The sequence below is a fragment of the Syngnathus typhle genome, linkage group LG15 (assembly GCF_033458585.1).
Source record: "Syngnathus typhle isolate RoL2023-S1 ecotype Sweden linkage group LG15, RoL_Styp_1.0, whole genome shotgun sequence".
NCBI classification, from domain to species: Eukaryota; Metazoa; Chordata; class Actinopteri; order Syngnathiformes; family Syngnathidae; genus Syngnathus; species Syngnathus typhle.
Genome location: NC_083752.1, coordinates 3,544,041 through 3,557,707, shown reverse-complemented (window position 1 = coordinate 3,557,707; position 13,667 = coordinate 3,544,041). Strand labels below are relative to the sequence as shown.

The window sequence follows — 13,667 nt, the reverse complement described above, 5'->3', positions numbered from 1 at the left end:
GTTGCCATAGAAACAAAACGCTGTTTTTTTGCTATACCGGAAGTTACTCCCACATTTTACCAATTATCCGCGATAAACGAAGGATTACTGTAATTGTAGTAGCACTAATATCATTTGTAGTCTATCACGGTGAAAATAATGAGGAAGAGGATGGACTCGTTCCATGAAGCACATAGTGGGAGCCTCCCTCCCGGAGTCCCGAGTGAGGGCGGGCTGCTCGGCCCGGCCCCCGTCACGCGTCACGGGCGCCTCTTGTTATTTAAACTTGATTCAAGACCTCGGGAGAGTTTTCGTGCAGGAGGGATCGCGTCGACTCGCTGCAGGACTTTTTCCTTCCTTTCTCGCGTGGATACTTTTGCGTCGTCGCGGTCTCCAGGTCCACCGGCACCGGCATGCCCTACAGCGTGACTCTCAAGGGACCCTCCCCGTGGGGCTTCCGCCTGGTCGGGGGACGAGATTTCAGCACGCCGCTGACAATCTCCAGGGTACGTTTCGCCTCTCGGAAATGACCATTTCGAACTACGTGCAAGTTCGACATTTGAACCTAATTCGTTAATCTTGTTAAAAGTACTTAACGGGGCATGTCAGGTGGCGTACAAGTGTATTTTGCAGCGATTCAATAGTGACGCACATCAGGGTACATTTTCTTATTGAGAATTATTAAAACTATATTTTAAAGGGGTGTTTAGTTTATTTGATAAATTTGCGCGATTAAAAACCTTTACTGGCATTAATTAAACTAATTATTTTTTATTTATTTATTTAGTTGAATTAAAATCATTTTTGTATTATATTTAACAATTTTACTGACTAATTATGTTTGATTTTTAATTCATTCATAATGACTATTTTAGATGTGTTATGTCTTGGTCTCGTTTATATTTTATAATTTGTGTTTCTTTTATTTGGTTTCATTTCGCATACTTGAATTTCATCTGTGCATTGCTGTCATTCATGGCGTTCAACCCTTTTCTCTTTTTAGCATGGCGCTCGAATTCTGATTTTTAGCCGTCATCAAAACAATTGTGAAAACAAACATAATCTATCCATTGTGGTACGAAACCTCTGCGAACTTTCCCGAACCCCGTCAGTGGGTCAGTATATGGGTCAGGCGTCAGCGGGCTTGGCAGCGGTTCCGCCAGTAGCCACTCGCTTCATCCCGGCCAGGATAAACACATGGCGCTGCCGCTGGCTGCGGGAAAAGACACAGCAGAGGTTGGGAGGGGTAAGGTGGTGGTGGTGGTGGGGGGGTTTGCTGACATTTGGTTTTCATCATCGCTCATAGGTGCTGCTGAAGGATTCCAGGTGTTTCACTCAAGACCCCCTCCCCTGAAACCCAAAGCTACAGAGCCCACATTTTGAAACTTGAACCTGAAACTTCCTTATAACTTGCTCTCACTACCACTTCTGGTATTCACACAATTTGCTTCCAACCGTCAACGTACCACAGCTCTTATTATCCTGGCATGGCCGGAATTTACGAGGCGGCAATAAAAAAAAATAAAAAAAAGCTGCATTTCCGAGAGTAATTTACTCGGAGATGTCGTCCCGTAAAACGAGAAAAGCCAGCAGCTGGTGCATCTGCGTGTAGAGCGACGTCAATTTCACGATATTCGATTGCGCTTCAGCAGCTGAAGACGTCAACGGCATTCTGACGAAAAGCATTTGAGATATTATTCGTCCTGAGAGCGGCTATTCATCAAATATTGCCATATATGTTTACCGACAAAACAAAAAGACAACTTTCTTCAAAGCTCATTTCAACATTTACGCTAGTTAGCCGCTTCGTAGCGTAAAGTGCTAATATGGCTAACGTGAGGTGCTAAAGCGAGACAGCCGCAAACGAGAGGGAAACATTTTTCGCCACCGACGTGATAGCTGAGGCGTTTGGAGAAGACGTGTTAAATATGACAGCAGGTTGCTGCTAGCACGGACGCAATTGCACAAACACCCCGGCCGCAAACAATGATGTCATGAAGGTGACCTTAGTTTGCAAAAACACAACTAAGCATTTTTTACCTTCAGCGAACATTATAGACAAGACTAGATTAGCTCGTGAACTCCATGTCCTTCTACCTTTGACCTGCGTCTACCACATTCCAGAGGAAAGGACCATGTGACCCATTTGGCTGACATGACCACTTAATCTTCAGCTTTTGGAAGTTTGGGCCCTTTCTTGGCTACCGCTGTGACTCAAATGTTCTCTTCAAACTCAAAGAGGAGTTTAATAAGAATAAAATTGACAAAACAAGATAGAGAACTGATTTAGGCACCAAGATCAAGAGATGCTTTAATAAGATATCCATCAAGAGACAGTCGGGTGCCTCAAATTATAAAGGAGACGCATGACCGCACAAAGTTTGTTTGTAGCAACGGGATGTCAACAAGCTTTAGATCGGACCTCGTCCCCTCGACACTCTGTCATTTCACGACTCAGATTAGACCTACTTGACACTTTGCTCTCTGAATGATGTCATTGTTGTGATGTAGCATTTTAGCACGTAATGCTAATTAGAGATGTAAACGATGACGTGTGTCGGTTTCCTCTTTGGATAATATTGACGCTTTTATATTTCAAACACTGTTAGCAATCAGCGGCCTTTGTGTGGGGGGTTAAAAGTAAACAATGCTGGCGCCCCCTGTGGCCGCGCCTTTGGAATGACAGTTTATAGTTATTTTTCTAATTAATGACGTACTTTAGCTTTTCAAGGACTTCAACATGCCTTGAAAAATCCCAAATACTTACAACTTCATCTTGTTTAAGAAGAATGTCGGTTTGCCTCACAATAACGCTACACACAAACAAACAAAGGTGGTGGCGGTGGTTAAATGGCGTGGGTAAACGCTGACCTCCTGTCGGGAGATTATCCGCACAAGCAAGCACTACTTCCACGCCGTGCTGTAGTGTTGAGGTGTCGTGTTTGTTTTTACACGCGCTTACTTCGCACAATGACCTCTCAGTTTACTGGAACTGAGTCACGGGTAAAAGCGGGGGAAAAATAGAGGGAGGGACCCGGGTGGTGGGGGCGGCAGTCAGAGGCCGTAAATTAAAAATTCCACATGCGAACCACACGACTCAGCTATTAGCACTTCACGGAGCGCGAGTCTCAGCTTTTTGGCTTTTAAAACACTTAACGGCTCGGCGCATGAGGAGGTCGCGGCAGGGATCAAATTGGTAACCGTCGCTCCGGATTCGGAACCAATTTGGTCCAATTTACACGCAGGCTTTTCGAGCTGAAACCAAGACGGACTACTTAAATGATCCGAGTATTCGCCACTTGTATTTATCACGGGCGACAGTACTAACGTTTACTGCCGAGTCGTCGACACGCAGATGACAAGAAGATCGTAAATTCTCACGACTTGACAGACAAGGCGCTCGTTAACTTTAACATCATATCAACTCCGTGGCCTTCGGGCACAAGATGGGGACGCGGGTAGTCATTTTGCGTTGGAAAGCGCCGGAGAGGGATGCGTCCCGACGGCGTCTTATTTCCAACTCAGTCTGACGAAATCTTTTACGAGATGAACTTGTCTTTGCTCCGTCCTCACGGAGCCGTAATGGCTTTCACAACTTGGCAACAAGCATTAAAGCGGCGCAATTATCTCGCCGCCTCAACGAGGCTGCTGTGGAAAGAAAAAGTCGGCCTCGAGTAAACAGTGGCGAACCACTTTGGGTTTATTGGAACCACATCACAGACTGGCGGGAAGTAATGGAGTGGGCTTGCCTAAGCTGGTGAAGTTAATCACTTTCATACCAACTCCATTAGATGGAGAACATTCGTATCACAGAGTTTCACTCCGGGTCGGCGACCTGAACGTATCCTGACGCCTCAACCTGGTTCTTGCCTCCAGGTAACGGCCGGCAGCAAGGCGGCCCAGGGAGACCTGTGCCCGGGCGACACCATCTTGGCCATCAACGATGACATCACAGAGCACATGACCCACATGGAGGCCCAGAACCTCATCAAAAACTGCACTCGGCAGCTCACGCTCGTCATCAGCAGGTATCGGTATCTGACTCTGAATGAGTTAAATGCACGAGAGGCTTGGAAAAGTTCTTGTGACTCGTTCACAAGTGAAAACTGCCAAACTGGCAGACGACGAGGAGTCTCTCTCTTCCTCTCTCTCTCTCTTTAAGGTCAAAGCTCTAAATCAGGAACTTTTCTCCCCATTGTACTCGACTTTTGCTCGAAAGCATCCAACACCCTCTTCCGTCCAAGCAGCTGAGCATGAAGTAGCGGTTTGTCCACGTCGGGATGTTATTTCGGGAAGTCGGTCTCGCTCGTGACAAAGGTGCAGCTACTGCGCAGCTGCAGCAACTTTTCCTCCCTGCACTTAAGATAACACGGCCAAAATGTGGCTTTTAATTCTGCTCTTACGTCAAGAAGACTTTTCATACTGGTGGAATGAGCTGCCGTCCAAGTGGAAAGGACATGATCGGAGAGACTTTCCGTTTCCATCAAAGTATTGCTCCGCTGCCACATGAAATATTTCACAAATAATTGCAGCCATTAGTGCTGACTCACAGGAACATAATCCCAACGGAGGACAACACTTCTTTCCCCAACGAAAAATACTCCGAGTCAAAACGGGAGACCTGTAATTTGCCCGTGCTGCCGATGGACAAATATACGAGTTTGCAAGTCTGCCTAGGAACCCAAATTACAGTGCGCTGCGTGGATCCGACCTCTGCCGCGTAAAGCAAGAATGTTTCTTTAGATGTTTCCTCATGTATTAGTGTCAGGGGCTACGTTTTGATCGTTGCCCCTCCACAACTCTAATTTTTATACCTCCATCAGCTTATCGGAGAAAGCCTTGCGGTTGCAAAGGCCTAACAGGCAGATGGTGCTTGGGATGACTGCCAGGCCGTTGGGATGCCCCCCACCCCACCCCCCTCTCGTTGATGGATGTGCTGGAAGCCCGGACTGAAAGAATGTCTTGTTCATAAAAGGATACCCTCTCTGTGCTTCAAGTTCACTCACATTAGATCAACATGACTAGTTATCAGGAAGATCATCCATCTCCACCAGGGGCAAGTTCTAAACCATGTTCTGCGTAAATCTGTCAAATCAATTTGCCCTAATCCTTCTCCAGACCTGATGAAGTAGTTCAAGATTTTTTTTTCCAGGCACATTCATTTCCAGGGTTTTAAGAATTACAAACAGCGGGCAGAGAAAAGACAGAGTCTGGGTTTCCCTGGCGCTGGGAGATGTGACCTGTGACTCACCGCTAAGGAATTACGCGCAAGGCTGCACCGGACCAAAGCAACACACAACTCCAGTGGGGACAAAAGAAACTCACTTCATCCCCTCCCCATTTCCCAGGCTGTCTTTTGTGCTTAGTAAAATGCCACAATAGAACTTTGGAGCCACAATCCATCATTGATTGTTGTTTTTGGTGTGATCCAGGACTCTTCAGGTACTATTCCATGAAAGGACACATCTCAATTTCATTCCTAGCAGTGTGTCTCATCCTCGGTATGACCATTGCCCAAAACAAAAAAACAGACCTTCAGGAAATTAAACCTGGTCAAGGGCTGGAAAATATAACAATCGTCCTGGGACTCTCTGATGCTCCTCTAGAAGTTGTTATAGCCCACGGTTGGATTTTGATGCAAAGTATCTTTCCTTCCGTTAGCTTACTGCTCGATAAATCAAGCTAACTTCCTTGGAAGGCCTTTAATCCTCGGGGTCAGACGAACCGAGAGTTCAAGAATGGATGATGAATTCGATGATGCGTTTTCCACTCATGTCTCCGCAAACCCATTCATATCCTTATTGACATGAACATCGTGTTCTCTCCCCAAATGTCAGCTCGTGTCATTTCCGTCCGAGTACAAATGGCGCTTGTGTATGCGGTCGCCATCGAGACCAAACACTCCAAAAACACCACGAAAGCGTTCCGACGCCTCGTAAGAGCGCTCTTGGTCCATATCTGAAGTGGCTCCTCTGTGACGTCAACTGATAAATCTACAACCAGAACCCTCGGAAGGCCACGTGAAATGAAACCCGAGCCGAGGGAAGGCGTAAATTATCCGACAAGGCCAGCTCACAGTTGAATGATGTACCTCGTCGCAGCTGCCAATCACTGAGTCATGTTAGTTCTTGTAAGTCAAACGGGACTGGAGTCAATTACAAGCAACCTAAAGATATATGTCATAAGTCATCACCCCCCCCCCCCCCCCCAACCTTCAGTAGAAGCCAAAAAACACTTGACGGCTCGTACTGTGGAGTTATGACGTGCTGACGACTTTATCTACCGGATCAAGGAGTCAATCGGTTCTGCAGAAATCTCGCCACTTGAGAATTTGTCGTCATTTTATTAAATGAGCCGACGGGATCAGAATTGGCTCTGGTTCCTTGTGTCCGCAATCTCTTTTATGAAACTGTTTTGACGTTGGAAATAAAGTAGTAATGTGACAAAATCCGGTCCCGCCAGAACGGGGATGGTCATCAAGCCTTTTGTCTTTCAGGTCGGGATCAGGAGAACGAGTTTGGTCACCGGTGGGGAGCGAAGACGGCAAGATGAGCCCTTACATGGAATCGGACTCGCAGGTAGATCACAAATTTTGTTATTAAAGGTGCGTAATATATCAAATAATAAGAATCTTTTCAAACATCAATTCTTAATTATCTGCTTTGTGGCAAAGATATGCTTTGATTGTCTCCATTTCTTTTGTTAATTAAAAGTTCCCCATGGGAATCTCTTTTTTTTAATTTGTTCATAGTGAGCAACTTTGATCTCCATTTTTAAAACCCATTAAAACTCCCATCCTGCTCTTTTGATGGTCATGCTGATCATTCGCTACAAACCGCAACTTGCCATCTGGGGCTGTAAATTAAGCAAGGAAACTGTCTCTGTTGATTATAAACAGCATCCATTGAAATGCAACGCTGGAGATTCACTCCAGGAATAGCATGTCCCGGGGATAGCGTGTTAAAATAAAAAATGAACACATTCAGCGTTGAAGAAGTCGATTGTTCTCCGATCGGATCGGCTGCCAGGATACTCCTGGCGGAATGAAGCCTATTGCCGATGCTTTTTTTCCAAGTTTTCCGCTGGTTCTGACACGTTTGGGAAGAGACAATGACGGCTCTGTGAGAAGCGTCTTTTGTCAGGGCTCTCGGCCATGGCGGGAAAGAGCTGAGGTAGCTTTCATTTTCTGTCACCTCATCAATAGACGCTTGAGTATTGTTTTCAGTCGTATTGTTTTGTGTCGTTCGTCAAGAATTGCGGTCGAGTGAGTTGAAATGTTTTTTTTTTTGCGGCAATGTGATTCTGATTTGAAACTGTCAAACCTCAGTCAAGGTCAATTTAGATTTCAGGATGTGTTTCGAATGCCTCCATGGTGGCGGTCGTTTCTGAAACGGTCCGTTTCATCATATCCAGTTCCGTCGCCAATTGACACTTTTTTGGACGACTAAACGGACTTGAAAGCGGCAGTCGTACAAATCAGAAACAGTCCCAAGGTTTTGAGAGAGGCAGTGGATTGCTAAGTTAGCCAAATGGCTAGCTGCCATACACTTCAGTTGCTTTCAAAGACTTGTAAGTCTGACGTAGCATAATAGTCCCGTGCTTGTCGGAAATTCCGGTCGAGGTCAAGACTTTGTGGGTTGATCTGGCACCGTAGACAAATTACAATTTTTTTGTTTGGATGATCAACAATCTGGCGAATAAACTCGCTTAATCGTAACAAACAACATTCAATGACTGCCGAGACGTCGTCTTCTTAAGACACACGTAGCCCGAGGCGAAGCTAATCTGGAAACAAAATGGTGTCACTGTCATCCATCTGGGCTACTTCAAAAGCGGACGCCCTGGAGGCATCGCAATCACGACTTTGAGGGCCAAAATCAAAATTATAAACAGGAAGACCAATGGGAACAATTGGAAGTCATTCAAATGTAGTCAAGTGTGTGGTTTTATTTTTTTTATTTCTTTCAACCTTGAGCACGCATGCATATTCCCATGTCAACAAAATGACTTCATCGACTTTGACGTCATTATGGAATTAAAATAACATCATGTCCACCCGCCCAGTGTATTTTCCTACCAGAGAGCAATTTTTCTCTGGGAAAGTCTCAATCTTTCGTCAGCAATTTAGAATCCAAGTTTCCGCAAGTTTTTTCCGCCATCATTTCAAACCTTAGTTGGAAGCTCTTGGGGGTAGCTTGCTGGTCGGTATTAAAAAAAGATTCCTGGCGGAAGGCGTCGGAAATGCGTGGCAGTTCGGAAGCCGCAGCGTGATGCTTTTCCAGGCTCGACGGGAGCTGACACATGAAGAATTTCTGCCGGCAGGGTTGTCCAAAGTTCGGCCTGAAGGTCTTTTTGTGAGCTGCTGCACTTTTTCTCGTGGTCAAATCGTTTTCTGAATGGAACAAGATTATTTGATTCCAAGAACCCCCCCCCCCCCCCAAAAAAAAACGGTCATTCCAGCTGACTGTCTTAGCGCTGCAGAATCACTTGAGGGTTTTGGGTTCTTGTGTGTTTACAGGGACCACCGCTGCTTAATCCCCTGCCAGGGAATCCGCTCAAGCGTGGCTGAAAAGTCTTTTAGAAAGAGCTCAACACCTGCAACTGGCTTTATTTGCTTGTTTGTGTTCACCCTTCATCCGCTCAAAAGTGTCCGAAATCCGTCTCGGGTTTCTCTTGATGGGGTCAGGTGGCCCCCGTCTGTCTCTGCTCCCCTGCAGGGCGGGTTTGTGTTTGCTTAGCGGTGCAGAGCGCCATGAGAAGGGGCTTCATTTTCTCCGTCTTGGGGGGATTAAACCTCGTGGGAGAACGAGGTAGTGGCTTGTGTGTGAATGTTTGGGTTTCCGGCCAATCAGGGCTGAGCCAGGCAGGGGTCTCCAAACACATGATTTCTATTAAGGTCCTCTACCTTGCCGTTTCTCCCTTTCACGTTACGCCTGTGTCTCTTTAACCTAAGGTAACCTCTTTGCTGTAGGGATGGCTTCAAACTGACTTTGTAGCATTAGCATTAGCATTGCGGAATAGTCTCACATGACTTCCTTGACTCGTCTCTGAACGTCCTAACTATTGTCGGAATGTTTGACGGGATCTTTGAGTTGCTTTGGCTGGATTTTATCGTCTGTCTGGGGCGCATCGGCCGATAACAGGGAAGTTTATTTTTTTTTGCCGAGATGTAAACTTGCCGGTGCGGAGGAGAGGAAGCTTCCAGAAAAGGCCTGGTTATGGAGGACACATGCGTACGTGTGTGTGTGTGGTCCCAGTAAGTGTCATGACAGGATGAATTCCAGCTTTTTCCATCTGTTGACATGATCCATCTGGATAAGCCGCCGGTGCAAAAGTATTGGGACACCACTGTAAATTCTTGCTTGTTGAAGGAAAGCTTCACGGACAAAAGTATTGGGACGCAACCACTAGACACTGAATTTGTGTTTTTCTTCTCGAACACATGATTTTTTTTTTTCTCCACAGAACTTCCGTCCCATCACCAGCGGCTACGGCAACTACAACCGCAAGCCATCGTATACCCCCGAACCCCCGCCTCCTCCGCTGCTCCCCGTGCAAAATTATCAACAGCAGCAGCAGCAGCAAGCCACCAACCATCCGCTCAACGGCCATTCCAAGACCAACAACGGCCACGGCAACACCTACGGTAACGGGCACGCTCAGTACAACAACCCGACTCCGCTGTACGCCCCCAACGGCAGCAACGGGGACCGATCCATACACGGCAAAATGGCAGGTCTCAATTTGAGCGCCCCCCACAGGTAAGGCTATGACCTACACCTAGGTCAAGTGACTTCTGAGATTTCTTTTGAAGATAATTGTCTCTCCTAGCCCCGAGCCTCCCGCCCCCTCCCCTGTCCATAGCCGCGACGGCGTGGACGTGCAGTCGCACGTCTATAAGATGCTGACGGACTTCGAGCAACCATCCTCGGAGCCCAAGCAGTCCGGATCCTTCAAGTACCTGCAGGGGATGCTGGAGGCCGAGGACGGAGGTAAGCAACTCTTGAAGCGAAAAATGACCCTGTTAAGAGAAAATGAAAAAAATAAGGAAAACGAAAGGAAATTCCTTTCCATAGTTGTTCCATAACGAAGCGATGCCCGAGCAGTCAGACGCGAGACGCCGAGCACCTGGATGAGAAAACTCGTTTGCGTGTCTGAGCATTAGTCACGTAACGACATAATAAATCCCCGTCTGTCTCACTGACATACTTTTCCTTTTATAGACGGTCGCGGCGAAAGAAAAGGAAAACATGGAGGAGGAGGGGGAGGAAGATGAGGGCTCTTTAAATAACTCCAAAAAGCATTTAGGACAATAAAGTGAGAAAAATGGCCTGTCTTAACCATTGGAATTTCCACATGGGATATTTTTTCATCCTAAAGTTCAACAATGCAAACGTTTAATCATAAATAGTCTTTTGTACGAGCCCAATTTTGAAATCTTGATTTAGACCAGTTCACTTCAATGAAGTTCCGAATTAGTGCAAATAGATAGCATGTCTCGTTGAGATAAAGCACACGGCGACCGTCTCGATGGAGGACAAAGTCCATCATGTTGACGGACAAGTTGAGCCCCCACTGAGAGAAGGATTTGCCTTTGAGGGGTTTGGGGAACCTAAGCAAACACAGGGGCCTGTTTACCAAAATTCCACAGACTGCTGGAAATGGAGTCCAAGTAGACTTCAGAAGTTGTTATGCTTTTCCTGTGTCAAAAAAAAAGTCCTCCCTTTCTATTTATGTTAGTTCGTAGTAGCTAGCTAATGCAGCTAGCTGACGCCATGCCGCCGCTCAGCGCTTGATGGAAACAAAGTAAAGAATCTCCCGAAAGGGGATTTTCCGTGGTTTCGCTAACAGATGAAAGCAGTGTCAGCGCTTCGGACGAAATCTGCTTCCCTCGAGATAGCAGACGTGCTCAAAACAGAAGTGAAAACGGCGCCGTTAGCGTGCCACCGCGTTGGCAGACCTTTCCGCTGATTGATGGTCCATTTCACGTGGCGTGCGAGTGCTTTGGATGTCATTGGAAACGTGAAACCCGACAATGGATTTGATTTTGTACTGTATTTCTGTATGCTAAAATGCTAATTGTATCATTTACAGTAAAGTGGTGCTGTTTTCATTTTGATTCTTTTTTTTGTAGGTGTGTCTCCGACAGATAGAATGAGGAGCCTGAAGTCGCCCGTGCGATCGCCCGTCCCCAAACTGGGAAGCCCCCTCCCCGGCGGCGTGTCGGGCCTCCAGAAGCTCCCGCAGTGCACACGCTGCACCAACGGCATTGTGTAAGTTCCCCCGCGCTAGCTGCTAGCTCTTTAACATTTTAGTACAAGCCAATTCTATTTAACATTGAATACTGAATACTGTTACTCAGTTGGCTTGACATGCACCAACAAGCAAAATGACCCAGTCTTATTCACCAAGGAAATTGTGAACACACACACATGCATAAATACAAAAAGTGGTACCAAGCCCTCCTGCTTGTAAAAGCAGGTCTAAGTAAGCACTGATGTCATGGCCATGAATTACTCATTAACAAGTAAGCATGATAACAGACATACACACCCTCTCATACAATATTTGTGTGTGTGTCGTCATCAAATGGTTTTGATTCCCGTTTATATTAAGTGTAATTCCGCTGCCATCCACTAGATGGTGGCAGACATTTTCGTTTGACACTAAATTTGAAAAAAGTATTTTTGCTTAACATAAATGAATGATGATGAAATCCTAACTAATTACTTTAGCTATGTTATATCTTTAACGTGTTTCTGAACGGCCTCTGTTCCCTGCAGGGGCACCATCGTGAAGGCCCGCGACAAGCTGTACCACCCGGAGTGCTTCGTGTGCGACGACTGCGGCACCAACCTGAAACAGCGCGGCTACTTCTTCATCGAGGACAACCTGTACTGCGAGACGCACGCCAAGGCCCGCGTGCAGCCTCCGGAGGGTTACGACGTGGTGGCCGTCTACCCCAACTCCAAGGTGGAGATCGTGTGAGGCGGACGCAGGACCCCGCGCGGACATTTTGGCAGAATGCTAGCTTGCGTTAGTTTTCGGGGCTTAGGGGACGTCACTTTTTCCTCTTTGTAGCGGGCGATGCATCACAGGCGTGTGTCACTGGGAGCGTCGGTGGAATGTCGGCGTGTTGTTTGGCTGAACTCTAACCCGGGCTAAACGGCTCCATATGCAAGCATGCCAGCTCCGCCTTCGCAAGTGTAAATAAAAACGCCAGAAGGGGGGAGAAGGGGAACAGTTTTTCTTGTTTTTCTTTTAACGCCACATTTCCCAGGCTGCGTTAACCCACTCAAATTCTATTCATAGATATATTTTTTACAATATTTAATTCGGGAAGGGTGGTTTATCACTTTAGTCAAGTTAATTTTTTTTGTTTCCTCTGATTTTTTTCACCCTCAATTTTTGTTTTGTTATTCTTTTAAAAACGCTAGTTAGCCCAACTTATTAAAGAATGAAGGGGAAAAAAAAAATGTTTTTCTTTCAACGCATTTAGTATAATGGGGTCAATTGTATGCAAATTTTCAGGGAAATTGCTTAGCCCAACTTATTGGTGACTTGAGATACAAGTTTAATTCTCCACATTAATAATGTTTTGTCATTTTTGTATTTCAAGGCACCACTGTACGTAAAATAATACAACAAATGACAAAAATCATAGTCATCATTCCGGGGACTATTTTTTTTCTAGCAAAACTACTTTCATAATGGAGAATGAAAACATTTTTTTTCTAGTGTGTAAATGTTGAAAAATGTATATTGTTGCCAACTGTGTGCACTGCCATCTCCTGTACTTATGTTGTTGTCTTGTTGACACATACTTGTCATTGTTTATTAAATTATTGTCATTCCAATACTCTCAACACACATAAAACAGTTTAGAAAATAACACAATATATGCAGTTATTGTGATATACTCGCTAGAATGTGAATATTAAGGCTTAATTTCATGTGGGGTCCCTCAAGGTTCCATCTTTCAAGTGCCTGAACACCCCACGCTGACATCATTTTCTTGCCAATTGCCTTTCTGGATTTTTTTGACTTTGTAGTTCAATTAGTTGATTAAATTTTGTTGCAAAAATGGTTTGAATCTCTGATCCATGACTAATATGTAAAATTGTATTTCTATTTTTACTGACAACCCTCTTTATTATTTCTAATGAGTCTTCTATTGTTCCCACCTAAATCCTAGAATTGTATTTTGACTTAAAAATATATACAAATTTGGACTACGATTGAATTATTTAATTGTTACAATAAGGGGCGTTTTCTGAACTTTCAGCGTATCAGTGGGAACCACACGCGCACACGATGAGACACACAAGGGTGTGACACAGTGGGCCTTTTGTGTTTGTGTGCTGACATCACTGCTTACTGGACCGCTTGTAATTCAAGACTGTCACCATGGTAACAGTGAGGAGGTAATTTTTATTTTGTGTGTATTATTCAGTGATTTAGTGACATCTAGTGTTAAACTAATAGATTTCAATGACCTAAATTCATCCTTTTTGAAAAGTCCACACACAAGGCTCCCACTTAGAATCAACCAATTTACGATTCGCTATTTTCGTCTCTTTTGAGGATCCGTAGCAGAAAATGGCGGCGAGACACGTCGGCGTCTTACACGGTGAGGCGGTAATTGTAATCTGAAGAACCAGTGCATCAAGGTCATTTTGCATGAACGT

The 13,667-nt window shown here is 45.4% G+C and overlaps 1 protein-coding gene across 1 annotated transcript; it reads left to right on the top strand.

Moving 5' to 3' along the window:
• The first annotated feature begins 209 nt into the window (after nucleotides 1–209).
• pdlim4 (PDZ and LIM domain 4) lies at nucleotides 210–13,065 on the top strand. The gene is made up of 7 exons (XM_061298887.1): nucleotides 210–485; nucleotides 3,856–4,007; nucleotides 6,476–6,557; nucleotides 9,445–9,740; nucleotides 9,811–9,971; nucleotides 11,114–11,252; nucleotides 11,763–13,065. The coding sequence occupies exons 1-7, from the start codon at nucleotides 393–395 to the stop codon at nucleotides 11,965–11,967; spliced, it is 1,128 nt and encodes a 375-aa protein (XP_061154871.1). The 5' UTR covers nucleotides 210–392; the 3' UTR covers nucleotides 11,968–13,065.
• Nucleotides 13,066–13,667: the final 602 nt, after the last annotated feature.

Excerpts from the sequence above, each read along its gene's own strand:
- pdlim4 (XM_061298887.1), top strand. The coding sequence starts at position 393 with ATGCCCTACAGCGTGACTCTCAAGGGACCCTCCCCGTGGGGCTTCCGC. Across the intron at positions 4,008-6,475 it reads CTCACGCTCGTCATCAGCAG|GTCGGGATCAGGAGAACGAG; the intron begins GTATCGGTATCT and ends TTTGTCTTTCAG. Across the intron at positions 11,253-11,762 it reads CGCTGCACCAACGGCATTGT|GGGCACCATCGTGAAGGCCC; the intron begins GTAAGTTCCCCC and ends TGTTCCCTGCAG.